The sequence below is a fragment of the Balaenoptera physalus genome, assembly GCF_965194825.1.
Source record: "Balaenoptera physalus genome assembly, chromosome: 1".
Taxonomy (NCBI): Eukaryota; Metazoa; Chordata; class Mammalia; order Artiodactyla; family Balaenopteridae; genus Balaenoptera; species Balaenoptera physalus.
In genome coordinates this window covers 163,149,834-163,174,672 of record NC_138882.1, presented here as the reverse complement: position 1 = coordinate 163,174,672, position 24,839 = coordinate 163,149,834, and the positions used below count along the sequence as shown (strand labels likewise).

General features: G+C 57.1%; 1 protein-coding gene across 9 annotated transcripts in view; it reads left to right on the top strand.

Moving 5' to 3' along the window:
- The window catches only part of KCNQ4 (potassium voltage-gated channel subfamily Q member 4), a 56,718-nt gene extending 32,231 nt beyond the window's left edge, over nucleotides 1-24,487 (top strand). The window contains exons 2-15 of one of the 9 annotated variants that reach the window (XR_014257185.1): nucleotides 547-637; nucleotides 1,295-1,421; nucleotides 1,628-1,803; nucleotides 2,446-2,571; nucleotides 2,963-3,073; nucleotides 3,256-3,351; nucleotides 6,236-6,324; nucleotides 8,064-8,225; nucleotides 15,005-15,225; nucleotides 16,948-17,047; nucleotides 19,201-19,332; nucleotides 21,613-21,742; nucleotides 22,317-22,901; nucleotides 24,286-24,487. Coding sequence is in view for 8 of the 9 variants with exons in the window: in XM_082439660.1 (XP_082295786.1) it covers nucleotides 547-637; nucleotides 1,295-1,421; nucleotides 1,628-1,803; nucleotides 2,446-2,571; nucleotides 2,963-3,073; nucleotides 3,256-3,351; nucleotides 6,236-6,324; nucleotides 8,064-8,225; nucleotides 15,005-15,225; nucleotides 16,948-17,047; nucleotides 19,201-19,332; nucleotides 21,613-21,742; nucleotides 22,317-22,529 (1,774 nt within the window). In the remaining variant the exon portion in view is untranslated. Of the gene's footprint in view, nucleotides 1-546; nucleotides 638-1,294; nucleotides 1,422-1,627; nucleotides 1,804-2,445; nucleotides 2,572-2,962; nucleotides 3,074-3,255; nucleotides 3,352-6,235; nucleotides 6,325-8,063; nucleotides 8,226-8,598; nucleotides 8,644-10,647; nucleotides 10,705-15,004; nucleotides 15,226-16,947; nucleotides 17,048-19,200; nucleotides 19,333-21,612; nucleotides 21,743-22,316 lie in introns of all 9 variants that reach the window. The other 8 variants (XM_082439661.1, XM_082439660.1, XM_082439667.1 and 5 more) reach the window with 8 other exon arrangements.
- The last annotated feature ends 352 nt before the right edge of the window (nucleotides 24,488-24,839 follow it).

Genomic DNA, 24,839 nt, shown 5'->3' with positions numbered 1-24,839 from the left:
CAAGAGGGAAGAGATATGGGAACATATGTATACGTATAACTGATTCACTTTGTTATAAAGCAGAAACTAACACACCATTGTAAAGCAATTATACTCCAATAAAGATGTTAAAGACAAAAAAACAAAAAACCCATGAAGGCAGAGGCAATTGTCCTCATTCTGCAGGTGAAACCATGCTTCTGCCGTCTTAGAGTTCATAGGGAAGGGGGGATTCCTGGGTCCCTCCGTCGACCAGCCCAGACAGACCTACCACCCACAGCTCAGTGACCACCTCTGTGAGCGGCAGCTGCCTCAAGGGCAATTGAGAGAGCTGTAAGGTGTCTGTGAGCTCAGCAGCCTCCTGGAGCTCTGGGGCTTCTCCCTTTGGTGTCCAGCACCAAGCCACAGCTCCAGGGAACTCTGATTCTTAGTCTGCTTTCCAGATTATTCTTCCCAAATGAAGCTTCCCTCCTCCTCCTCCTCTGACTCTGCAGCCCCCTGCCAGAGGCTCCTTGGCTGCCCTGTCCATCCAGCAGTCTAACCCTCTCCTTCATGCTGCTATTGCAGATTTTTGCTGGTCTTCAGCTGCCTGGTGCTGTCCGTGCTGTCCACTATCCAGGAGCACCAGGAACTTGCCAACGAGTGTCTCCTTATCTTGGTGAGTGCCGGAGTCTGGGTCTGAGGGAGGCTGTGTCGGGGTAGCACCTCTGGTCTGAGGGTGAAGGTGGAGTGAGGCTTCTCATACCATGGCTCAGAGAGTGGCTTGCTGTGCTGTGTTCTCTGACCTGGTGGCTGCCCCTCTCTGGGCTTCATCCCTTGCTTTATAGCAGGTGTTGGGAGAGCTCCCGCCTCTATGCCAGGGCTTATGGTGGGCCCAGAGGAGAGCCACTCCTTCTCAGGATCAAAACTGCTAACACCACTCCTGGTGTGATGGGGGTTTTCCCCCTAACGGGAAGCACCTTGGAGGGTCACAGTGACAGACAACCAACCACCCCTTATGTCACCTGGTCAGGGTTACAGAGGCTGGGATGGCTGGGAGGGGGAGGGTGGGATGAGGAGAAGAAAAACCCAGACAGCTCATGGGGACAGCAAGGGAGGACAGATTTGGGCTTTCAGTCTCTTTGGAAGACATGGAAGAAGCCACTTCCTTCTGGAATCCTCCTCAGGTCCATCCAGGCTTAAGAACCTCCAGGAGAGGTGGTCTGAGGAAATCCTAGTCCCCCTAACCCAGGGACTCCGGGCTGGGTGGGTGCTGTGTGACTTAGACCCCGGTCCTGAAGAGTGGGGACCAGAACTCAGGCCCCTGGTCCCACAGGAATTCGTGATGATCGTGGTGTTTGGTCTGGAGTACATCATCCGCATCTGGTCCGCTGGATGCTGCTGCCGCTACCGAGGATGGCAGGGCCGTTTCCGCTTTGCCAGAAAACCCTTCTGTGTCATCGGTAATGGGCCTACCCAGCCCCGCCTGACTCTTGACCCCAAGCCCCAGGGTTAACACCCTGACCCCAGGACCCTGGCTGCTGACACAGACTCAACAGACCTTCCCAATCGCCCCCTCGGCCCCAGGAACCCCAACGTCGGGTCCAGGCATGGGGTAGGTTGGCTCCCCGGCGCTGGCCATGACCTCGCCCGCTCTCCGCCCCTGCAGACTTCATCGTGTTCGTGGCCTCAGTGGCCGTCATCGCCGCCGGCACGCAGGGCAACATCTTTGCCACGTCTGCGTTACGCAGCATGCGCTTCCTGCAGATCCTGCGCATGGTGCGCATGGACCGCCGCGGCGGCACCTGGAAGCTGCTGGGCTCGGTGGTCTATGCTCACAGCAAGGTGAGGCCGGGCGTGTCCGGGGGCGTGTCCGGGGCGGAGCTGGTGCGGCAGCTGGAGGGGCGGGGCCGAGCGGAGGCGGGGCCGTGGTAGGGGAGACCAGGGACCCAGCGCGGGCGAGGCCACAGGGGCTACCTCGGGGGGCGGGGCAAGGGCGGGGTCTGGAAGGGAGGTCAGGACCAGGCCAGGAGGCGGGGCCTGAAGGGCAGGGCTTGAGAGTCTCAATTGGAAGCTTCGGGGTTTGGGGGTCTACGCTTACAGCGAAGTGGGGAGCTGGAGCGGGGTCTGAGGGTGGGGCTGGGGCGGGACAGGATGTGGGGCGGGATGGAAGCCTGAAAGTGGGGCTTGGGGGGCGGTGCAAGATGGGCTTGTGGGCGGAGGTCTGAGCATGGAACCTGGAGGGTCAAGGGCAGGGCCGGGGCGTGCTCTGAGGTTTTGTGAGGGCCTGGCTCTTCCGTGAAGGTGGGGCAGGGTCTCCCTGAAGGGAGTTGCTGAGAAAGAAAGGCAGGCAGAGCCACCTCCGGGGACTTCCGAGAGGTGGGTACTCTTATCCCCTTTCAGAACGCCTCCCATAGGCCATTCTGGGAGCCGTCCACCTCCCCACCTGTGCCAGGTGTGTGGTCTCATCCCTTGCTGACCCCACAGGAGCTGATCACTGCCTGGTATATCGGGTTCCTGGTGCTCATCTTCGCCTCCTTCCTGGTCTATCTGGCTGAGAAGGACGCCAACTCCGACTTCTCCTCCTACGCCGACTCGCTCTGGTGGGGGACGGTGCGTGAGGGTCTGTGCAGGGCTGCCCTTCTCTCCCTGGGACCCTCCCAGGCCTGATCATCGTGACCCCGACCTAGGAGCCTGTCCCTGTCCTCTCGACTAAGGCTGGGACCTTCGTGACCCGCCTCTGTCTTAGTCCCCCAACTTCCCCAGTGAACCAGCATGTGAACCCATCTAGTTCCCTACATCAAGCCCTTGTGACCTGTACCCCTCTCCCCCTCCAGCACGGGGGAGGGGGAGAATCCATTTATGCTTCTAACCAGCCCCCGTGACAAGTCCTTGTGACAGTCCCTGTGGGCAACCATGGAGGCCCCCACCTGCCTGTGACCCAACAAGCTCCTGTGGGTGACCCCCGTAACCAGCCCTGCAGGTAACCTGTTTGTGTCCCCAGATTACACTGACGACCATTGGCTATGGTGACAAGACGCCACACACGTGGCTGGGCAGGGTCCTGGCTGCTGGCTTCGCCTTACTAGGCATCTCCTTCTTTGCCTTGCCTGCCGTGAGTCCCCCTCCGCTTAGGATGGCCCAGCCCTGGGCGGGGGCGTCCTGGGGACAGATCCTGCTTAAGCCCCATCCAGCATTTGCATGGGTGGTGGCGGGCACCTCAGATGGGCAGCGGTGGGGGCACCTTTTGTTGTCCCCACCATCACCATATTCCGCGAACCATGCCTATCGTCCTAGGGCATCCTTGGCTCCGGCTTTGCCCTGAAGGTGCAGGAGCAGCACAGGCAGAAGCACTTTGAGAAGCGGAGGATGCCAGCAGCCAACCTCATCCAGGTACCCGACGCCCAGGAAGCCCCTGAACTGAATTGGTGTGTCAGCTCTGTATGGTGACCCTTGTGTTCCAGCTTCACAACTATGACTCCACTTTGAAGCTCAGAGAGATGTGACTTTTCTGGGGTCACATGCCAAGTCAGGGACAGAGCTAGGATGCTGGCTAAGATTGTCAGAAATTTCTCCCTGCACCACATGCCCAGTTCAGGGCTAGCCAGAGCTGTCCCATTGACCCACTGCAACTCCAACTCCACATGGCCTGAAGTGGAGTGGAGCCTGGACAAGAGGCCCTAGGTCCCTAGTGGAAACCCAGTCCTGCCACCCATCAGCTGTGCAGTCATCAGTAAGCCTGTTCTACTCCCAGCACCTTAATTCACCCCGCAAGCACTCCCACAAGTGAATGTTGTAGCTACAAACCGAGAGAAACACCTTGAAAGAAAGAAATGGTTCTCTGAAGAGCATTTTCCAGGGGACCTGGCCTGATCTGACCTTAAAGGGGAACTCAGGGATGACTACACTGGGAAACTGACACTTGAGCAGAGAGCTGGAGGATGGGTAGGAGTTAACTAGGTGAAGAGGTGAAGAGGGAAGCCTTCGAGGTAAGGGAACAGCGTGTGCAACGGTCCCGTGGTGAAAGGGAGCAGGGTGTGTTTGATGACCCGGAAGGAAGCTAGTTAAGACTGGAACAGAAAGCTCAAGGAGGAGTGTACAGTGGAAGGGTTTGGATAAGTGGGCGAGGCCTAGACCTGAGGGCCAGAGAGAGGAAGTTAACATTTTCCTAAGAACAATGAGGATCCATTAACAGGTATGGAGCAGGAGGAAGGGGTGACATGATCAGATACGTGTTTTGAAAAGTGGTGAGTGGATTGGAGGGTGACCCGGGTGTGTGGAGGGAGCAGATAAGAGGCTCTGGGAACAGTCTGGGTGAGGCGGGGTGGCGGGTGACTTGGACTAGGGTAGCAACAGATGAGACGGAAAGAAATGGGCAGATTCTGCATATTTAGGAGGTGAAATTAGTGACATCAGGAGTGAGGGAGAGGGAGATGGCAGGGTGACTGGCTTGCCTGACTGGATGGTCGATGACCCTCCTCACTGGAGGGGGACCAGACTTGGGGCATGGAGAATGTGAGTTTGGCTGGAGCATGCAGAGTCTGAGGGGCCTCTGAACCCCTGAGGGGGGATGTTGAAGAGGCCACTAATGTACTGGTGTGCAGCCGAGGTGAGGAATGTGCTGGGCCTTGTGTGCAGATGATAATGAAGTGCTTGCCCAGTGGGGAGAGGAAAGAAGGAGGAGAGAAGATGGTCCAGAGCTGGGCTTTAAGGAACCTCAGCATTTCGTGGCTGGGTGGGCAGAGTTGAGCCAGCCAAGGAAGCAGAGAAGGAACAGCCAGAGGGGTGGGAAAAAAGCAGGAGTGTGTGGGCTCAGTTTTCCCCACTGTCTGAGGCATTCCGATGGGGCACGGGCTGAGGCAAAACTCTGATTTTTTTGTGACTCCGTGACTCAGCCTTGTGCAAGAGAAACCTCTGCGAGAAATAGTTCAGGGAACATATGCACAGCCCGCCTCGGCCTGCTCCCCAGCTGGCCAGGGCTCTGGCCCCCCAGCCCAGGTCTGACTCAACGCTCCCTTATCTTTCCTCCCCAGGGTGGAACCCCCCTCCCATCTCTGCTATCTCCAGCCACCAGCCCAACCTTTCCTTCTTAGCATCCCTTGGGGCACAATGGCTGCTGTTCCCTGGGAGCTGGCCTTCCGAGGGGCATTGTAGGGGCAGGTGGCTGGCACTGGCCGGGCCGAGAGACAGCTGGTATTGTGGTGCCCATAATTAATGAGACAGCTCTGGCAGCTGCCCCCCAGCCCAAGCCAGGGGCCTAGGCAAGCAGGAAGTAAAAATATTCCTGTCTTGGGAGGGTGCCTGGCCAGTGAGGTCACCAGTGGGCCGTCCCTTAAGGACAAGAGGCACCGGAAGAAGGGTCCAGTTCTGCTTCCTCCTGCCCAGCACCTCCCATGCCTTCTTGCCCTCGCTGATCACTCCACTCACAGTCCCTACCTGGCTCTTCTCTTTACCTGTGGGGAGAGGGACTGTCCTTCCTCTTGTCTGACCGTCATCCCTCCTGCTGCAGAGGAAACCCTGCAACTTCATGGATGCTGAGGGGTTGGTAGGTGATGCTCTTTCCTCCCCTCGTCAATCCCATGGGCAGTGACAGGCAGCTGGGAAGGAGGGAGTGGGGTTATTATTAGTAACAATGGTTTATTCAGGCAGTGTTCATTCCCCAAACATTTGCAGAGCACCCATCAGGTGCCAGAGGATACGGTGCTGACCAAGACACAGCTTACAGTCTAAGGAGAGAGAAAGACATTAATCAAATACACAATGAATAGGTATTTATCAGCTGTGGTAACAGGAGATAACAGGAGTGTTTAAAGGGGGCACTTGGTATTAAGTGCCATGCACTGCGCTTGGCATTTAATATACATTTGCCCATTTAGTCCTCACAACACTCTGTTAGGTAAGTAGTATTATGTCCATTTCACAGATGAGGAACCTGAGGCTCTGCACATTTACTTAATTTGCCCACGTGAGTCGGTGGCAAAGCTGGGATTGGAAACCCACTTCTACCTGGTGACAAAACCGCAGCCCTTAACTCCCATGCTCCAAGGCCTCTGGCTCTGATGCTGACTGTGTGTCACCTTGGGGAAGGCTTTTCTCTCCAGGCCTCCTTCTGGCCCTGCTGGTGGCTATGGAGTTGGAACTGGCCTCTGGCTCTGAGTACCCTTCACCTGGCCCGAGGACTGGGTTCTTTTGGGGGCAGAGGGCTGGTGGGGGGCTGAGAGGCCCCTCTGATGCCTTGTCCCCCACCACGTCCTTCCCCTTTCTTCCACACCACCAGGCTGCATGGCGCCTGTACTCCACCGACACGAGCCGGGCCTACCTGACAGCCACTTGGTACTACTATGACAGCATCCTCCCATCCTTCAGGTAGGTCCTACTGCAGGGGGAAGGGGAGGTGGGTGGCTGGTAGTAATGCCCCTTGGGGACAAATGGCTGGGACTCAACCCTGGAGGGGGGCAAAGGGGTAGACAGCTCCCAGGGGAGCATCTGGGGCTGGCTCTGTAGATCCTATGTCACCCAGAGCCTGGAACGTCCTCTCTCCCACTCTGCTATGCCAGGGAATGCGGTGACACTGGACACAGGGCATGGGGTGGAACCCTGCCCTGCTGGCTGAGCCCTAGGTCCTGGGGTGTTGGCAGGCCACATGCTCACCCAGAGTTGTTGCCACTCAGGGCAGTGGCCCAGGCGGCTCACTCCCCACAGTCTGAGTTGGGGGCAATGTTAGCTCTTGCCAGCCTGGCGTATTGCAGCTGGGTAGAGACAGCGTGGTGTGGGCAAGAACGTGTGTGCCATGCTGGGTACAAGCAGCCACCCCAGCACCCCCATGCGTAACTGATTTTACTGTCCCAGGCAGCAGCCTTAGGGCCCAGAAGCGGGTTCGCCCCACTGGCCCAGGCTGGGGTAAGACTGCACGGGGGTGGCTCCACACAGGGGATCATTAATAGCATCACCAAGGTTCGTGTGGCCAGGTGCCTGGCCAGGCCCTGAGGCAGGAATGAAGACCTTGGAGAGCGGCTCAGTCCCGTGGGCAGGCAGGCAGTGAGCAAGGCAGGGCCAGGCTGCTGCGCTCAGCGTTTCTGCCGGCGCCTTTTTTGCCTCATTAGTTCTCCAAGAGCAGCTGTTGCGTGATCCCACTCACCCCTGCACCTTGCTGCCCCCATCCCCGCTCCCTCTCAGCCCCAGGGGCTTTCCAGAGGAGGAGCAGGAGAGAAGGGGCTGGGAAAGAGGGGCTCCCAGAATCACACTGGTTCCCCCCATCTCTCCACCTGGCAGAGGCAAGCTCCCACCTTAGAGAGGGATGGTGGTTAGATTAGAAGGAGCCGTCCTTTCTAGAAGTAGTCCTAAGGACTCAAGGCCAGGCCTTGGGGAGTGGGGCAGGGGCTGGTTTGTTAGAAATATGATGTGTGTGATGGGGAGGGAAGATTTGGGGACGTGGTCTTGGGTCCTCTGGAAAGAGGAACAGAGCTTGGTTTGGAAATTCTGGGTCCACTGATCCTCCTTTTCCTTGGACCTCAGTTTCCTCATCCATGCAATAGACAAAGAGGACAAAGAGGGGAGATATCCTTCTTGGGTTATAGAAACAAGAAATGGCCTGAGAGTTAGGAAGAAGCTGAGCCCTCAATCTAGTCTCCAAAAGCCCAGCGGGAAGAGTGAATGCTGCAGGAGAAGGAAGCTGGGCTGCCCTATCAAGTCTCCCTCCTCAGCCTCAGTTTCCCCCTAAAATCCAGTTGGATCTGGAGGGCGAGGATTTCAGGGCTGCCGCTGGCCTCCGGGTGGGCAGAGCTCCATGTCCAGGTGCTCGGCTTGCTGAGCAGAGAGTGAGGTGGATTTGAGCTCCCACCTGCCCCCTTGGGAGGGTGCCCTCGAGTGGCGCCCATCCTGCACAGTCACACTTGGCACCCTTGAGGGTTTCCCAGAGGCTGAGTATAGAGAGAGAGGGAGGAAGGCTAGTCTCCCACCCCCACCCCTGCCCATGCGGGCCTGGGGTGTTTGCCGAGCACCTCCAGAGAGGCAGGGCCTGGCAAGATCTGTCAGGAGCTCAGTGCCCTCAGGTGAGGGGGCAGTGCCAGGGCCCTGCCTGCTGCTGACGGTGCCCTGTCCTGCAGAGAGCTGGCCCTCTTGTTTGAGCACGTTCAACGGGCCCGCAATGGGGGCCTACGGCCCCTGGAGGTGCGGCGGGCGCCAGTACCCGACGGAGCGCCCTCCCGTTACCCGCCCGTTGCCACCTGCCACCGGCCGGGCAGCACCTCCTTCTGCCCTGGGGAAAGGTAGGGGCCCCCCGGGGCTGCCACCTCCTCTTGCTTCTCCTCCTCCTCTTCCATTCTCTGTCTCATCCTCTCTCAGACCTGCCTCCAGCCACTATGTGGGTGTCTGGGCCTGTGCTGGGGACTCCCAGACCTTGTCATGAGGCCTGGACCAGTTGTCATCAGAGGGTCTGACAGGTATAGAATGAGGGTCTCTCTGGAGAGGCCAGAGTGGACTCATCGTTTTGTCACCTTGGGTTCCAAGGGTCTGAGTGGGGGATATGTCCACATCATCCTTTCCCATCACCTCCTCCATTCATTCCATTGTCCTCTTTCTTTCTCTGTTTCCACGTCCCCCTCACTCTTCCATCCCTGCACCCCCACCCCTCCCGGGAAGCTGGAGAGAGGAGGAGGCCGCTGGCCACAGGTGCTTACGGCTCAGGTAATCGTGGACACCATACTGGGGTGTGAGGGCAGGGACCCCCCCTCCCCCAGCATGTTCCTCTAGAAGGGGCTTGACGCTGAACTCGCCTCTCGGGAACTAGATGCCACCTGGAAAGAGAGCTCTGTGACTAAGAACTGCTGTAGGGCCTATGTAAACTCAACCAATGACTAATGCTCTTGTCTTGTGCAAGCCTTGTCCACAGCTTTGCTAATCCCAGAGGGTCCTCCTGGGATTCTCCCACAATGCCTTTCTTCCTTACAGAGGGACATTTTGCCGTCCCAACAGTCTCTTTCCCCTTGACCTGCCTCTCCTGGAGCTTTTGCATCTTGAAAGAAGAACAAAGAACAATGCTTACCCTCATGTAAATGTTCATAAATAGTGGAATTTCAGGCATATTTGGATAAGGGAGGCCCACTAACTCACAATATGGGAAAGCGGCTTCTCCTGTAGAGGTGTAGCTTTGAGGTCAAGGATTCAATCCCCCCACCGTCACAATCACCCCCTGTTGCCTACCCATCTCTTTGTTTTGTCTCATCTTTACATATCATCCCGGAATCAGCCAGGTGGACATCTGGGCCTTGAGCCTCAGGTGTGATTCTGAGTCCCAGGCCCAGAACAAGGGAGGGGAGAAGAGGTGAGCCACTCGGGGATCAGAAGGAGGTGCAGTGAAAGCCTCTGCTGCCTGGTGCTGTGTGTCCTTGAGAAAGTCATCAGGCCACTCTGAGCCTCTGGGTTTCTGGGCTAAAAGGGCCTGGGGAACAGGGAGGAGGGGGTTCTGGTGCAGAGGATGCTGGGAGCAGAATTCCTTTTCCGGTCTCAGTGAGGGCACTTCTGGCCAGGGGCTGAACAGGAAGTGGGTAGAGAGGGAGAGCCCCTCCAGGTCTCTGTGGGGAGGGGAAGCATGATTGGCCAGGGTAGGCTGGGAGTTCACTGGAAGAGGGTCCACGGTGCAGCCCCACTTGTATTCTTTGTCACTATCTGAATGTCCTACAGTGTTATCCCCACACCCACCCAACCACAGCTGACAGGTAGAAACTCAGAAGTTTTGGCATTTGAGCACCATGGCCCACGGCCTGAGCCGTAGCTTCATTTCGCTCTGGTCTCACTCTGCCTGAGTGGGAAGACACTGAAAATGGACATTATCCTGGACTCCAGCACTGGTACCACCCCCCGCAGCTGCTCTGGGTCTCTGGCCCCTCAAGGCCTAGGAACAGATGACTGCCGAGAGCTCGGCCATCACTAACTCCCAGCCTGTGTCTATCTGCCCTGCAGTGTCTGTGTGGCTGGGGCTTATGGTGCTGGTGGTGGAGTGTCCCTTCTTCCCAGGGACGCCGGGGGCTGAGCTGGGACTTCTAGGAGATCAGGCACTAGCCTCAGGCCAAATGGCCATATCCTTAATCTTGGCTCTCTGGGCCCTGTGGGGTGGGTGCCCAAGACAGGACCACCCCCCCAAACACACACACACACACACACACGCACACACACACACACACACACACACACACACACACACCCCTGGTTGGCCACACCTTTAGTGGTGCTTGTGGGTGGATCCAGGCTGAGCACGTTCCCAGGGGCACAAGGAGCAGGACTTCCTGAGGGGTGGCATTGCCAGGGCCAGGACCTCTCTCTGTGGGTTTTGTGCTGAGGTGCTAAGACAGTGGTTCTCAAAGCATGGCCCACTGACTTCCTGCATCGGCATCCCATGGGACATTTGTTCAAAATGCAGGGATACTGGACCTCTCCCCACGCCCACGGAATGAGCATCTCTGGAGAAGAGGCACAGAATTCTGCATATTTAACGTGCTCCCCATGAGATCCTTGTGCAAAGCTGGAGAACCTCTGCATTCTGGGCATGTGGGCTGGAGGATGATTTGAGCTGGGGGGTCCTTCTCTCCCACCAGCCACAGGAGGCCAGCCCCATCCTGGCAGCTCCCCATGCTCTGCCCACCTGCCTCATTCCCACTAACCTCTGTTTGTGTCTTGTTCTCAACTTTCCAGCCAGATGTTTAGTAATAAACGGAGTTTCTTTCGGATCCACGCCAGCTGGAGACCGAGGTACCCCCTCGCCTGCTCCTCCAGTTCCCGCTTCTCCTTGCCCCACCCAGTTCTGGGGCTGGAGAGGGGGACAGGATGGGCCAAAGACAAGGTGCATGTGCCTGCCGCCTGCCATCTGCCTTGGGGCCCTGACGAGCCCCTCGCCTTCCTGGGGATGCCTCTGCCAGGTCTGGTGCCCAGTCTGCCAGGTCTGGTGCCCAGTCTGCCAGGTCTGGTGCCCAGTCTGCCAGGAGGGACACCTGCAGGAGCCTTGGGATGAGTTCTGGCTCTGCCGCTGACCACCCCTGCGTGATCTTGGCCAAATTGCTTCCCTTCTCTGGACCTCAGTTTCCCATCTATGGAATCGGCAGATTGAACTAGAGGCTCTCTGAGGGTCCTTCCCACTCTGACTTTTGCCAGGCCTTTAGCTTCCTGGCTCCCCACTGCCCACCTAGATCCCAGCAGATGCCTGAAGGAGCTGGGACTGGGACCTCCTTCGCTAACTCCAGAGCCCAGTTCTCTAGCTGCCTCATTTAACCACTACATCCCTTGGTACCTGCCCTGTGCCAGGCCCTGCACTAGGAACACAATGATGAATAAAACATTGTGCCTAGAGAGTTGCAACGAGTAACTGCTATTCGGCGTGATGAGCACGGCTAAAGGCAGAAGCAGAGGGCCTGTGGAGCTTGGGTCAGGCATTTCACCCGGAGAAGGCCCCCAAAGGAGTGGGTGTGAGGGAGGGCCTTCCAGGCCAAGGAAGCGGCGCGCACCAAGGGGAGAGGGTGAGAGAGAGCGTGGCTTTGGCAAAGAACAGGCAGCCCAGTGTGGAGGTCAGGAGCTGAGGCTGGGTCACGAAGAACCCAAGGGCCCCATGTGAGCTTTATCCTGTTGGCACTGCCTGGCAGCTTGGGCTTACAGAGTCCTGGGTTTCCCAAAGTGCCTCAGGAGCCTTGAGGATCAGGGGCCCATGAGGAGGAGACGGGTGACAGAGCTCCTGGCTGCTCTATCAAGAAGCAGTGTTTCTTAGAAACACGGGTTCTGGATCTGAGCCTGGCTAGGGGACCTCGGGCATAAGCCCTCTGTGCCTCCGTTTCCTCCCATGTAAAATGCGGACGATCATAGGGTCTGCTTCCGTTCAAACTGTGCCTGGCTCAGAGGAAGTGCTATATAAATGTCGGCCTCATGCACTTTGGTATGTTATGATATGAGCTTGGAAACCATGGCTGTAGGACACGGGCACATGCTGGAGGATAAAGCTGAGGAGTCTCTGGGCCAGATCTGCCCCTTTGCAAGATTCCTTGGGCTGTGTGGGTGTGGTGGGCAGGAAGGGCGAGGCCAGGGTAGAGAGGCCAGCCACGCGCTGTTTCCCAGTCCTGAAGAGAGGGGCTGTATGCAGCACCAGAAGGGGTAGGCTGCCTCCCCCCACGCCTCCACCGCCGAGCTTGGCCTTCGGCAGGCAGATGGGGTCCTTCAAGAAATCCCTGTGGGAGTGAGCACAAGGGTTGGGTCCAGCAGAGCAGTCAGAGGGCAGCCAGTGCCCCGAGCTTACCCTCTCGCACAGGGAAGCCCCAGTCAAGCCCACACATCTGTGCCCCAGACACCAACAGACGCTGCAATCAGTTTCTCACTGGCACCATTGATGTTTTGAGTCAGAAAATTCTTTATTGTTGGGGGCTGTCACATGCATTGTTCAGCATGTTTAGCTGCGTTCCTGGCCTCTACCTAGATGCTAGGCGCACCCCCCAGAGTGACAACCAAAAATGTCTCCAGCCAAATGTCCCCTGGTGAGCAAAACAGCCCCCACCTGAGTATCATTGCCCGAGACCCTATCCTGGCGGCTTGTCCCAGAGAAAGAACATAGTCTCTGCAGTCACAGAAAACTGGGTTCCAGGCCTCGTTCCATCCAGAGGAGCTCTACGACCTGGAAGCCGAGTCACCCCCTTCCGTATCTGTAAAATAGGGGTGGTAACTCTGGAGCCCGCCACCTGAAGTGGCTGAGAGCTGAAAAGGCTCAGGTAGTCAGACTGGACCTTGTGTGTTCTGAGGAGCCGGGGAGGGAAGGAGCTCTTTCGATGTCCACTGTGTGCCAGGTTTCTTTCCATTTTCTTTGAGCTTTTAGGCTCCAAAGAGGCTGACATGAGCCATTTTCTGGGCGCTGCCCAAGGAGCTGGAATCCAGGGCCGCCCCTGGGAAAACAGTGCCTTCTTACCTTGAAGAGGAGCCCAGGGTCTCTGGCTGGCTGGAAAGTTACAGAACCCCACAAACCACGCTGGAAGCTCCTTCAACCATCACAGAATCAGAGCTGGAGAGGGACCTTTCAAGACCTCTAGGGCAAGCCCCCACCCCCTTCCTTTATCAGTCCTGCTGAGTGCAAACTCAGTCTTGCTTGCACACTTCTCGTGACAGGGAGGTCACCCCCTTCCCCCAGAACACCATTGGAGCGTTCTGACACTTGGCTGAGTGTCAGGGCCTTCTCCACCCCCCTCTCTTCCTCTGCCCCTTGGAAGAGTGGAGGACAGAAGGAGGGGCTGCACGGATGGGGTTGGGGGTGCTTGCCAGCATGAGGAGAGCCTGAAGGAACAGCTCTGCGGAGGAAAGTTTGGGAGAGCCATCCTCAAACTTTGGTTGGAATCTTTGGGATGTGCTGAGGGGATCCTGGGCCAGCAAACAGCATGCTGGATTGCAGGGGCCGCCCTGTCCTTCTCTTCTGATATCTTCAGGGCCCCCATCCTTGACCTGTAACCTCTCCCCTCTGGGCAGAGGTTCCTACCCCTAAGGATGGCCCTACATCCCAGTTGCCTTCCTGAAGGCACCTGCTGAAGGTGCCCCTGGTTTCGAGGTCTCCCTCACCTCAGCACCTCGGCTCTATACTCTGTCCCCCATGCCCTGGGCATGGAGGACCATGGCTCCCACTCTGCCCTGAAACCAGAATCTGTCCTCTCCTCAACCCTGGATCTGAAAGTTCCAGAGACTAGGTGACACAGTGTCCTCCCCCAGCCCCGGCCCCATCTCAGAATTCCTCCCAGACTGGCTGGTGCTCTCCTGAGCCAGGGCCCTGGACATTTGGGGTGGAAGGGCCCCAAACGTGTCTGAAGGGGGCCCTTCAAGTGGCAAGCCACAGCAGGGAGGCAGTGGTGACACCACAGGCCATGGGGTGGGGATGTTTGCATAGGTCCTATTCAGACAGCGACAACGTGGTCCTTGAACCTCTTGGACACAGAGTTACTCTACCAGGTATTGGTTAAGCAGGGCCTGTCGCGGGGAATCTGAGGCCTCCCCTCACCTGTCTTCCTCCAAGATTTGGGGAATGGGTGAGGAGTTTGGATGTGGGAAGGGAAGTCTGAGTACACACACAGATACGCACACGTTTGTTCACACATACACAGACATGTAGATGCTGTTGAACTGCAGACTCAGGAGGCTGAGGGGGGTCACATGAGCAGGACGTCCGTCTGGGTGGGCAGAGCTCAGGCAGGGGAGACCACAGAACAGGTTATAGACCTTCACTGGGAGGAGGGGCACCAGGCATGGTCTGGGCATACTTGTGGGCCCATGCTGGGCCAAGAACCCCAGCAGGCCAGTGCACTGCACACCTCCAGGGGCACCATTCTCACTGAAGTCTGAGTGATGGAGACTTTGGAATTTTGCAGTGCACTGCCTGTACAACTGTACCAGGTCCTAAGGCCCTGACCTGACCAGTGTGGGGTCAGATAGCTCCAGCGGTGGACAAAGGAGGAAAATATAAATTGACACGTGTATACACATGCTGACGTAGGTACACACACTGGCACCTGTGGGCATGCAAGCACACACCCTACACATGCACATGCCCTCAACTCCACACAGCCCGCCCCTGTGTACAGGGAGGAGCTGGGGGCCTAACTTAGTGTGCATGGCCAGGTGAGCTTCTCCATCCCTCAGCAGCCTGTCTGTCCTCAAAGGGGTCACCACCTCCACCCACCCACCTGCCTGGGCCAGGCCCAGCTCCCCCGTCCCCCTGTCTGTCTCTAACTCCCTTCTTGGGTTTCTGTCACTCTTTCCACTCTGACATCTGTCTCCTGTGCACCCCTTATCTGTCTGGGCAACAAGGGGTGGGAGGTGGGAGTGGGGAGGGGAGTTGTTCAGACTGACCCTGGATCAGCTTCTCATAGGAGTCAGGGCCCCCCTCACCACACCCTTGTCCCATCCCAGGAAGTCTCCCCTTGGTGGAGAATCAGCCCCAGTAGCTGCCCCCAAGCCCTAAGTCAGCAGTGTCCCCACTCTCACCGGCCCCCAGCTCCTGCTAACTCGGCTCTCTCCCCCACCCAACCTGCTGTGCCAGCAGCCGGATGGGTATCAAAGACCGCATCCGCATGGGCAGCTCCCAGCGGCGGACAGGCCCCTCCAAGCAGCACCTAGCACCTCCACCGATGCCCACTTCCCCGAGCAGCGAGCAGGTTGGGGAGGCCAGCAGCCCCACCAAGGTGCAGAAGAGCTGGAGCTTCAACGACCGCACACGCTTCCGGGCCTCCCTGAGACTCAAACCCCGCGCCTCCACTGAGGGTGAGCCCGTGCGGGTCTGGGGCCAGGACCTGCTGAGGGTGGCAGGGCGGACACAGAGTCTGGGCTGGGGGTGGAAATACTTGGTTCTAGCCCCAGCTTTGCAGCAGATTGACTATCTTTGGGCACCAGTCTTCCGGTCTGTAAAATGGGCATCATAATACCTGCTTTGCTGATGCTCCAGACAGTTTGAGAATCAGAGGAGAATGTAGAGGTGGCATTTGGTAGTAGTTAGGAGCACAGGCTTTGGAGCCAGGCTGCCTGGGTTTGAATCCTGGCTTTGTCACTTATCTTGGGCAGGTAACTTAATCTCCCTGGGCCTCATTTTCCACATCTATAAAATGGGAACAAGAAGCATATCTACTTCATAGGATTGTTGTGAGGATTAAATGAGATTATCCACAGTAGGTGAACGGAAGAGTTCTGGAATATAGTAAGTGCTCAACAAAAGCTAGAAGTATTATAAACATGCTCTGGAAGGAGCAGGAAGCCATCCTTGCTGAACTGAGCCCTGACTGTGTACAGCCCCATGCTGGATTATCTCGTTTACTTCTCTCAACAACCCTGGGAAGTAGGGTCTGTCTCTATCCCCATTTTATGGATGTGGAGACTGAGCTCTCTCAGCTAGTGAGTGGTAGAGCTGGTATCCTCAACCACGTCTGTCCAGCTCCATGGCCCACACTCCCAACCCTGGCCCTCTTCGCCAGCCCAGCCTGGGGATGTGAGGCTGCGAACCTGGTGGGGTTGCTTTTAACTGGTTAGAGAGGTCACTTTTTTGAGTTCGAGCTCCATGACCTAGGTAGGATACTGCCCCTTTCTGTGCCTCAGTGTCTTTTTCTGGAATACAAGAGGGTTGGACCAAGTCCCCTGGAAGACTTCTCCCAGCTTTGACCTGCTTCAGGGCCCTGGGTGGGAAAAGGAGTTGGGGGGGTAGACAAGGATGGAGGTTGGGGACGGGAACCTCGGAGGGAGGGGACCCAGCCATGCTGCCTCTGTCCGTGCTGTATCAGCCCCCAACATGCTGCTGGCTGACCACTCGGGCAGCCCTTTCCTGGAAAGTTACAGAACTCCACAAACCAGTCTTTGGGAGGTGCTGGAAGTCTGGGCATGGCTGGTGCCCGGGGCCTCCTCTTCCCTGCCAAGAAGCTGCCTGGCCTCCTGCCCCTCCTGCCCCTGTGAGGCCAGGATAGCATTACCTGTCTGTGCAGTGCAGGGCACCAGCCTCGGAGAAGCTGTTTCTCTCATGGGGGCGGGAGGGAGAATGACTTGGTTTAGGGACTTTGTCAGTAGCAGAGCTGGGGGTGGGAGCCAGCCCCTTGATTGGCTCCAGGCTGAAGGATGAGGCTGTGTGCGCCAATTGTGTGCAGAGGCCTCGAGCCCCTTGTCTTTGGGGCTCACCGGCCTGCGTGCTGGGACAGGTGGGACTTCCTCTAGGGCTGTGTGCGCTTTACTCCGGGCCAGACCACATGTGCCCCAAAGCAGCTCCTGCTCACCAGCCACCAGGCAGATGTTTACACGGGGCAGATGGGCATGCAGCAAACGGAGGTTTTCACTCTGGGTAGGACAGCCAGGGGGGCAGGAACCTGGTCTGCTTTGTGCCCCCAGGAAGGTTCTGGGCCCTTCCTGAGGCTCTGTCTCCCTCTCCGTACCTCTAAGGGTGGTGGTAGGGGTTGGGCATGGCCCCTTCTGCTGCCACCACCTGTCCCCCTGCCCCCGACTTTTCAGAGGGCCCCTCGGAGGAAGTGGCAGAGGAGAAGACCTACCAGTGTGAACTCACAGTGGACGACGTCATGCCCGCTGTGAAGACGGTCATCCGCTCTGTCAGGTGAGGCTGAGGCTGGAGGCGGGCCGCCCACTGCTGCTCCCCATCTGGGGCCTGCTCTCATGGCCAGGCCTGGCCTAGCTCCCAGCACGCCAGCTGCTGCCTGCCTGGTACCCTCAGTGGAAGACGGGCGGGGTGGAGAGGTGGCATATGGCTCCCAGCAGGCTTTGTGCAGACACATCGTGTCTGGACGGCTGGCCGGGTGGGGCGGTGGGCACCGCTGCCCGTCGTGGTCCCTCTGCTCACACCTGCAGTGTCCTCTCTGCTTCTCTCCCCTTCTTCTCTCTTACTTCATGTCAGGCTCTCTTCTCTTTATTTCTCTCTGCCTAGCTGGTATCGGCATCTGCCTGTTTCTCCCTGGGTCTCCGTCTTACATGTAGTTTTGCTCCATCTCTGTGTCTCAGTCTCATCCTCCTCTTGCCTCTGTGACTCAGACTTACTGTCTCTCCTTGGGTGTCTTGACCTCTGCCTGTCTGTTTCCCCCAGGACTTCCTCCAGAGCAGTGTTTTTCAAACCACAGGTCACAACAGTTTGAAATCAACTTAGTGAAATCAACTTAGGGGGCCATGGTCAACATTAAAAAAAAAGAATAGAAAGTATCAGAGTGCATCCCTCATAGTAAGAATAAAAATGTTTATGAAACTTCTATTTCAGTTGTGTGTGTGCGTGTGTGTGTGTGTGTGTATACTAGCTTCTGTAAACTGTATTTCTTATGGTGGGTCTTGGTCAAAAAGTTTGAAGGCCCCTGCCCTACTGGCTTTACTGGCTGTCTCCCTCAACAATTCAGGGGGGGCCAGAGTCTCCTGAGCCCTTTAGCCGTACAGCCAGGGATCTGGCCCCAAGCTCCTTGGAATGGAGTTCTGGCCTAGTCTCTGTCTCCACCCTGCCGCTCCAGATTCACCCCTAGGCCTTCTAGACTCACGCCCTCTCCTCCCTGCCTCATGCACCTGCCTGGACACCCTCCTCCCAGAGAGTCTGAGGCCTCTCCCCACCCACTTTTTACACATCCTGTCTCGCCCCTCCAAGTGCCCAGCTTCTGAAACACAACGCCTGAGCTGCCCCCTGGCTCAGGTCAGCTCTCCTTGGCGCCTCACACCCAGCATGCCCCAATCCTATTCCTCCTCCCATGTCCCTATGTCAGGCAGTGGCACCGCCATCCACCCTGTGCCCAAGCCATGGGGTCGTGCTGGACTGAGACTCAGAAGCCTTTCAGTCCTCTCTCCTGCACAGCTCAGAGCTGTCCTGTGTCTCCACCCCACTGCCCTCTCCCAGCTCTTCCCCTGCAGTGGGTCTTCCCACCCGGGACTCTGCCCGTCCGGGGCATCCTCCACACAGGCGTGCAGAGGATGGTTATGCTGAAGCAGAGGAAGCCCCACGGCCGTCCCCACTGCCCCGACCTCCCAGTGCCCAGTCGCTGCCAGGCATTCAGAGCTCTTCAGAGTAACCCCCCACCCCAGCCCCGCAACACATACACACACCTCCCCTGCCTCCCATGGATTAACCCTTTTCCTTCACATCCTGTTCCAGCTACTCTGAACTGACTCTCACTCACACATCTCCTTGCCTGTCTGTGTCCAGAAAGCCTCCCTTCGTTCCCCTCCTCTTGCCCTGGGACTGCAAAGTATCACTCTTAAGACTTGTCCCCTGACCTCCCCACCCAAGCTCTCCCTTCTCATGGTCCCCAGTCCTCTTTCTCCATTCCTTGACATCACCCTTGTCACCCCATAATTGTCTGTGTCCTCTCCGTCTCCCACCCCAGACCAGTGTTCCTGAGGCCAGGGATTGGATCTGATGCCCTTTTGGGTGCCCAGGGTCCAGCACAGCAGTGCTAACAGGCATATGCAAAAATGTCTTCCCCTGAGCTGTCATCAGCAGCAGTGTTCACAGATGCCTACCTTGTGTCCCACCCAGCAGAGAGAAACCAGGCCCAGTCCCTGCCCTCCCAGGTGACTGCAGATACAGGCACATTAAAGAATACCAAACAAACTTAGGGGACCGGGGCAGAAGCGCGGTGGGTAGGTAGGCAGGCTGGACACCCGGCAGTGGCTGTCTGCGGTGGCCCAAGCAGGAGCTGCCCTCGTGCTGGACAAGGTAGCAAAGGACGGAGAGGGGGCTGGAAAAGAATCCCTGTCCTCTGAGACCCCCTCCCCCAACAGGATCCTGAAGTTCCTGGTAGCCAAAAGGAAATTCAAGGAGACGCTACGACCATACGACGTGAAGGACGTCATCGAGCAGTACTCCGCAGGGCACCTGGACATGCTGGGCCGGATCAAGAGTCTGCAGGCCCGGTGGGTGAGCCGGCCCCCGACGGGGGAGGTGGGCAGGGCGGCTGCGGCACCAACCCCCGCACGAGGTCCGCTGGAGCCCATCTGCCGGTGCCCGAACGGAGCCCCAAGCGCCCCCTAGGGGCCGCTGCGGGAGCTGGAGTTTCTGGCCTGCAGCGCGCTGCAGCCAGAGCCCGCACCTGTTATTGAACCTGAAGAAACGCCAAGCCGCAGGTCGTCCCTGCGAACCCTACTGACCTGCTTGTCTCAGGAACGTCTTTAGATGACTGTTTTCTCGTCCTGAAGTAACAGGCTTAAGATAATCAGTGACCTCCCATCTCCTAAGGGAATAGGCAAATTGTCCTCAATACTGCTCACCTCTTGCCTCTGGAATCCTCCAGCACCTCTTCTCTCCACCCAGCGTATAGGAAGATTCTCACACCAAGACCCCAATCACCTACAACTCTTCCTTTTCCTCTTGTGGCTTGCATTCTCACTGCCCATTCATTTGTTCTCTCAAGAAATAGTTATTGGGCATTTATTTGTTACTTACCAGACAGTGGGGATATGGTAGAAAGCAAATGGCTCCTGCCCTCATGGAGCTTTCATGCCAGTGGAAGGAGAACAGATGATAGTAAGTGAAACTAGAATATGTCAATTGATGATAAAGGCTAAGGAGAAAAATAAGGGTTAGGGTGTTGGGATTTGTGATTTTTAAATAGGCGAGAAGGTGACATTTGAGAAAAAAAAAAAAATTGAAGGTGAGGCAAACAGTCCCATGGTTGTTGTTTAAATAAAGAGTTTCCAGAGGGAACAGCAAGTGTAAAGGGTTTGAGATGGGCAGGTGCCTGGGATGATGATTTAGGAACAGCAAGCAGGCCAGTGCGCCTGTCCTGGCACGAGGGAAGCAGGAGATGAGGTTAGAAGGCTAATGGCACTTAGACTATATAAAGCCCTGTAGGCCACTGCAAAGATGTTGGCATTCATCAGAGTAAGATGCAAGCATTGGAGGTCCTCGAGCAAAGGACTGATGAAATCTGAGGTATATTTTAAAAGGATCACCCTGGATGCTGTGTTGAGAATGGCCTATAAGGGGCTAGGGTGGAAGTAGGGAGACCATTGAGGAAGCTACTTCAGACATCCAGGCAAGAGATGATGGGGACTTGGACCAGGTGGCAGCAGTTGAGGTGGGGAGAAATGGTCATATTCTCGATATATTTTGAAGGTAGAGCTGACAGGGTTTTTGGACGGGGTGTAAGAGAACAAAAGAGAGAGAGGGAGAGAATCAAGGATAAAGCCAAGGTTTTGGCTTGAGCAAGAGGAAAAAAGTTGCTCTTTATTGACATGGGGGAAGTCAATGAGTGGAGCAAGTTTTGATCAGGAAAGTTGGGACATGTTGGGTTTGTGATGCCCATCAGACATCTAAATGGAGTGTTGATCTGGCAGAGGAGTGTGGAGTTTGGAGGAGAGGTATAGGCTGGAGATATAGATTTGGTGTCAACAGTGTATAGAGGAATTGAAAATCTGGAACTGAAGACATCAGTTAGCGAGTGAGAGTAAATAGAAAAAAAGAAGTCTCAGGAATGAGCCTTGGGTCCTGCAATGTTTAGAGGTTGTGGAGATAAAGGAGGAACCAGCAAAGGAGACTGAGAAGGAGCGGTGAGTGAGGTAGGAGGAGAACTGGGCGAGGCTGATGTTTGGGAGTCCAGATGAAGAACATGCAGGAAGAAGGGGTGATCAGATGTGCCGAGCACTGCTAACAGGTCAAGTATAATGAGAATCAAATTTAACAACGTGGAGGTCATTTGGGAACTTGACAACAGTAGTTTTGGTGAAATGGTGGGAATGAAAGCCTGATTGGGGAGGTTTTGGAGAGGAAGGAAGGAGAGAAATTGAAGATAGAGGATAGAGCTAACACTTTCAATAATTTTGCTATAAAGAGGAGTAGAAAAATAACGTGCATCCAGCTCCAGCCTTGTCCCCCTTATAACTCACATTCCTACTTTCGTCTCTCCCTCTACCCAGTCCACCGTTGCCTGCCTGTGCTCCCGTCAGGCAGCTGTTTTACTTGTCATGCTTGCGTGTGGTGCCTTTGCTCGCCTGGTTGGAAAACCCTCAAAGCAGCGGCCGGGTACCTCCGTTTAACTCGGCCTCCATTTGGCAGATCAAACCGGCCCCTCCCTCAGATTGCCTGCTCCCACCGTGCAGGATGTCTCTCTCCCCTTTCTGCAGGCAAACTCGACTTCTTGTAGGAGAGAGTTGTGGCGAGTGTCTGGGCCCTTTGACAGTTCCCTTTCCCCACAGGGTGGACCAGATTGTCGGCCGGGGTCCCGGGGACCGGAAGGCCCGGGAGAAGGGCGACAAAGGGCCCTCCGACACGGAGGCGGTGGATGAAATCAGTATGATGGGACGCGTGGTCAAGGTGGAGAAGCAGGTGAGTGTCGGAGGGAGTTTCGCTGGTGTGGTGGAGCTAGTCGTCGATCAAGAAGCTCTGGAATGCCCCCGGGTCAAGCCCAAGGGGAGGGTGCGTTTCTCAGAGCAGCCCGGAGCACCCGCGGGGCAGGCATCCACTGCCCGACCGACCCCGCCCTACAGATAAGCCCCGCCTCCCAGGAGGCCCGCCCACTCCTGCTAAATGACCCCGATAAACCCACCCCCTCTGGCCAAGCCCCGCCCTACGTTGCTAGCGTCTCAGATAAGCCCGTCGAAGTCCCACCTACTTCATCTGACCCCCTCCTCACTTGTCTCTGTCGATCACCCGGACTATCCCAACCAATCACAACTGAATTTCGTTCATGGGGGGCGGGGCGGGGAATAAACCCGAGGTTCCCAGCTTCGTTCCGCCCTCCGGCCAAGCTCCGCCTTTCCTGTCGCACTCCCTCCCGGAGGAGTCGTGTCTCCCAGATGTGACCCTCCCCGGGCAAGCCCCGCCTCCCAGCCGCGTCCCGCCCCCAAGTCCCGCCTCCAGTCCCGGCCAGGCCCCGCTTCCAGCCGCGCCCCGTCCCCAGGTGCAGTCCATCGAGCACAAGCTGGACCTGCTATTGGGCTTCTACTCGCGCTGCCTGCGCTCTGGCACCTCGGCTAGCCTGGGCACCGTGCAAGTGCCGCTCTTCGACCCCGACATCACCTCCGACTACCACAGCCCTGTGGACCACGAGGACATCTCCGTCTCCGCACAGACGCTCAGCATCTCCCGCTCTGTCAGCACCAACATGGACTGAGGGGCTTCTCAGGGGCGGGGTAGCACACGGCCAGCCCCTCGGCCTGGCGCTCGGACCCTCCCTCTGAGGCCTCCGGACTCCTCTCTTACTTGAACTCGCTCCCTCGTGGGGAGAGAGGCCACACGCAGTATTGAGCTGCCTGGGTGGGCGAGATACCCGATGTGGGTGCCAGCGACCCTCCCCACCTCAGGAGCGTGAGATGCCAGGCCGCACGGAGGGCAGCAGCGGCGGCTGTCCCGCGGCCTCTGGGCCCCCCAGTGCCCTGCCCGTTCCATCAAGGCCCGACACGGCCCGCCGGGCAGGGGCATTGCTCCGGGAGTGGGAGCAGGGCACTGGGGCCTTGGGCCCTGACTCAGCTTCCAGCTATGCAAGGTGAGGTCTTTGGCCCGCCCTTTGGACAGAGCAGGGAAGCCTTCCCGCCAAGTCCCCGCCCCACTTGGGGGTGGGCCCACGGTGCCCACACAGGTATCCACAAGCACAGGACCCTGCCGCAAGGCAGGTGGGCACCATATATGCAAACTATGTTAAATATGCAACTTTGGGGACCCCCATGGGGTCCCTCTGCCCCTCCCCCACTGGGAGATGGGCCCCCAGCAGTAGCTGGTCTCAGGCTGCTTGGCTATGACCCCCATCCCTGTTCTTTGGCTTATCAACTGCTCACCTCCCAGCATGGGGCCTGTTTCTCCCTTGCCTCCCAAAGGGCAGTGTCTGGGCCTTTCTTCCCATTTGCAGGTGTCCCCTCCCAGGGGCTCCCTCTTCAATGTTCACTCCCCTCTGGCCCTAGACACCTTCGACAGCACAAGTTTCTGTGTTCTCCCCCCAACCTCCCACAGACAATGCTCCCACGGTCACACAAACACGCCCCTACAGTTTCCCCAGATGTGCAGGAAGTCTCTCACACTCGCGCTGACACGCACAATCACCCACACTTGGAGACTTGAGCACAGAGCCACTCAGCCTTTCCTGGGCCTCTGCAGCTGAGGCCAGTGGACTGGCCTTGCAGGGCAATGTCCACTCCTACCAACTACATCCAGGCAGGAGAGGGAGCTCTGATGTGACTCCAGGTCTCCAGAACTTTACCAGCTCCCCTTTCTCAAGAAGATCTACTCCTCACAGGTCCAGGAGCCCTAACTGCTGCCTCTGCCTGCCCCCGAGGGCCCTCCTTAGCATCCCCACAGCACAACTCAGGCCTAGGCCTCTGGGGCCTGGACAACACTGGAAAGACCACAGACCCTTCCCCAGGGTTATCAGGCCCACTTCCATCTAGGCTTGCCCTCTTCCTAGTTACTCTAACTCACTCCCAGAGAGAATAAGGCATCTAGCGAGTACCATTTGTCAGGCACCAACTGTGCATATGGCGCTCACATGCACTGTTTCCCCTCCTTCCATACTCCACTTTTCACTTCATTTGGCAGCCCCCATACTGCATAAGCCCCCATCCACTCCAGGCCCCCAGCACCTCTTTGGTATCCCTACCCCTTCGTCCTTCTTCTGCAAAGCCAGTGCAGGTGGCAGGAGGGTGATGGGTAGTGGACCAATGGTGACCCTTTGTGGGGCACCAGGGAATAAGGGGCTCAGGCCCAGCTGCCTGCATCTCATGACTGGGGACCTGCATGCACCAGCGCCAGGGCTGGGGTTGGATCTTGCTCAGCCCCATGGTGCCCAGCCTCTGCCCCCACGTGCCCTCTGCATGTGACCGTCATGCCCTGGATGGAGCCTATCCTGGCTCACCTCACCTGCACTGCACTGTCCCCAGAGAGCCACACCTCCGCCCCCTGAGAGACAGAGCTGTGGAGAGGGGCAGGAGAATGGGATTATCCTATGACCAAAGGAGACTCGGGAAGAAGCCCTTCCTGCTTCCACGATCAAGGTTCCCCACCAACCCGGTTCTCGGATATGCAAGTACCTCACTTTGTTAACTTATTAACTTATTGATTTCATTAAAGTTTTCAGCAGGAGGTGGTTGGTCTTGGCTGTTCAGTGCCTGTGGAGTGGGGCACCTGGTCTGGGGGTGGGGATGAGGAGATTTGGAAGGCAGCTATGCTCACCACTATACCACCAATGCTGCACAGGAGGACGAGGAGATTTGGATTAGTCAGGACTCTGGTTGTAAACAACAGAAACGCAACCCGATAAGCCTTAAGAGGAAGGAAGGGAGGGGGGGGAGGGAGGGAGGAAGGAAGGAAGGAAGGAAGGAAGGAAAGGGAGGGAGGCAGAAATTTATTGGCCCAGATAACTAAGAAGTCCAGGGGATAGATTTGGCTTCATGCACAGCTAGATCTAGGTGCTTAAATGTGTCAGGGATCTCTC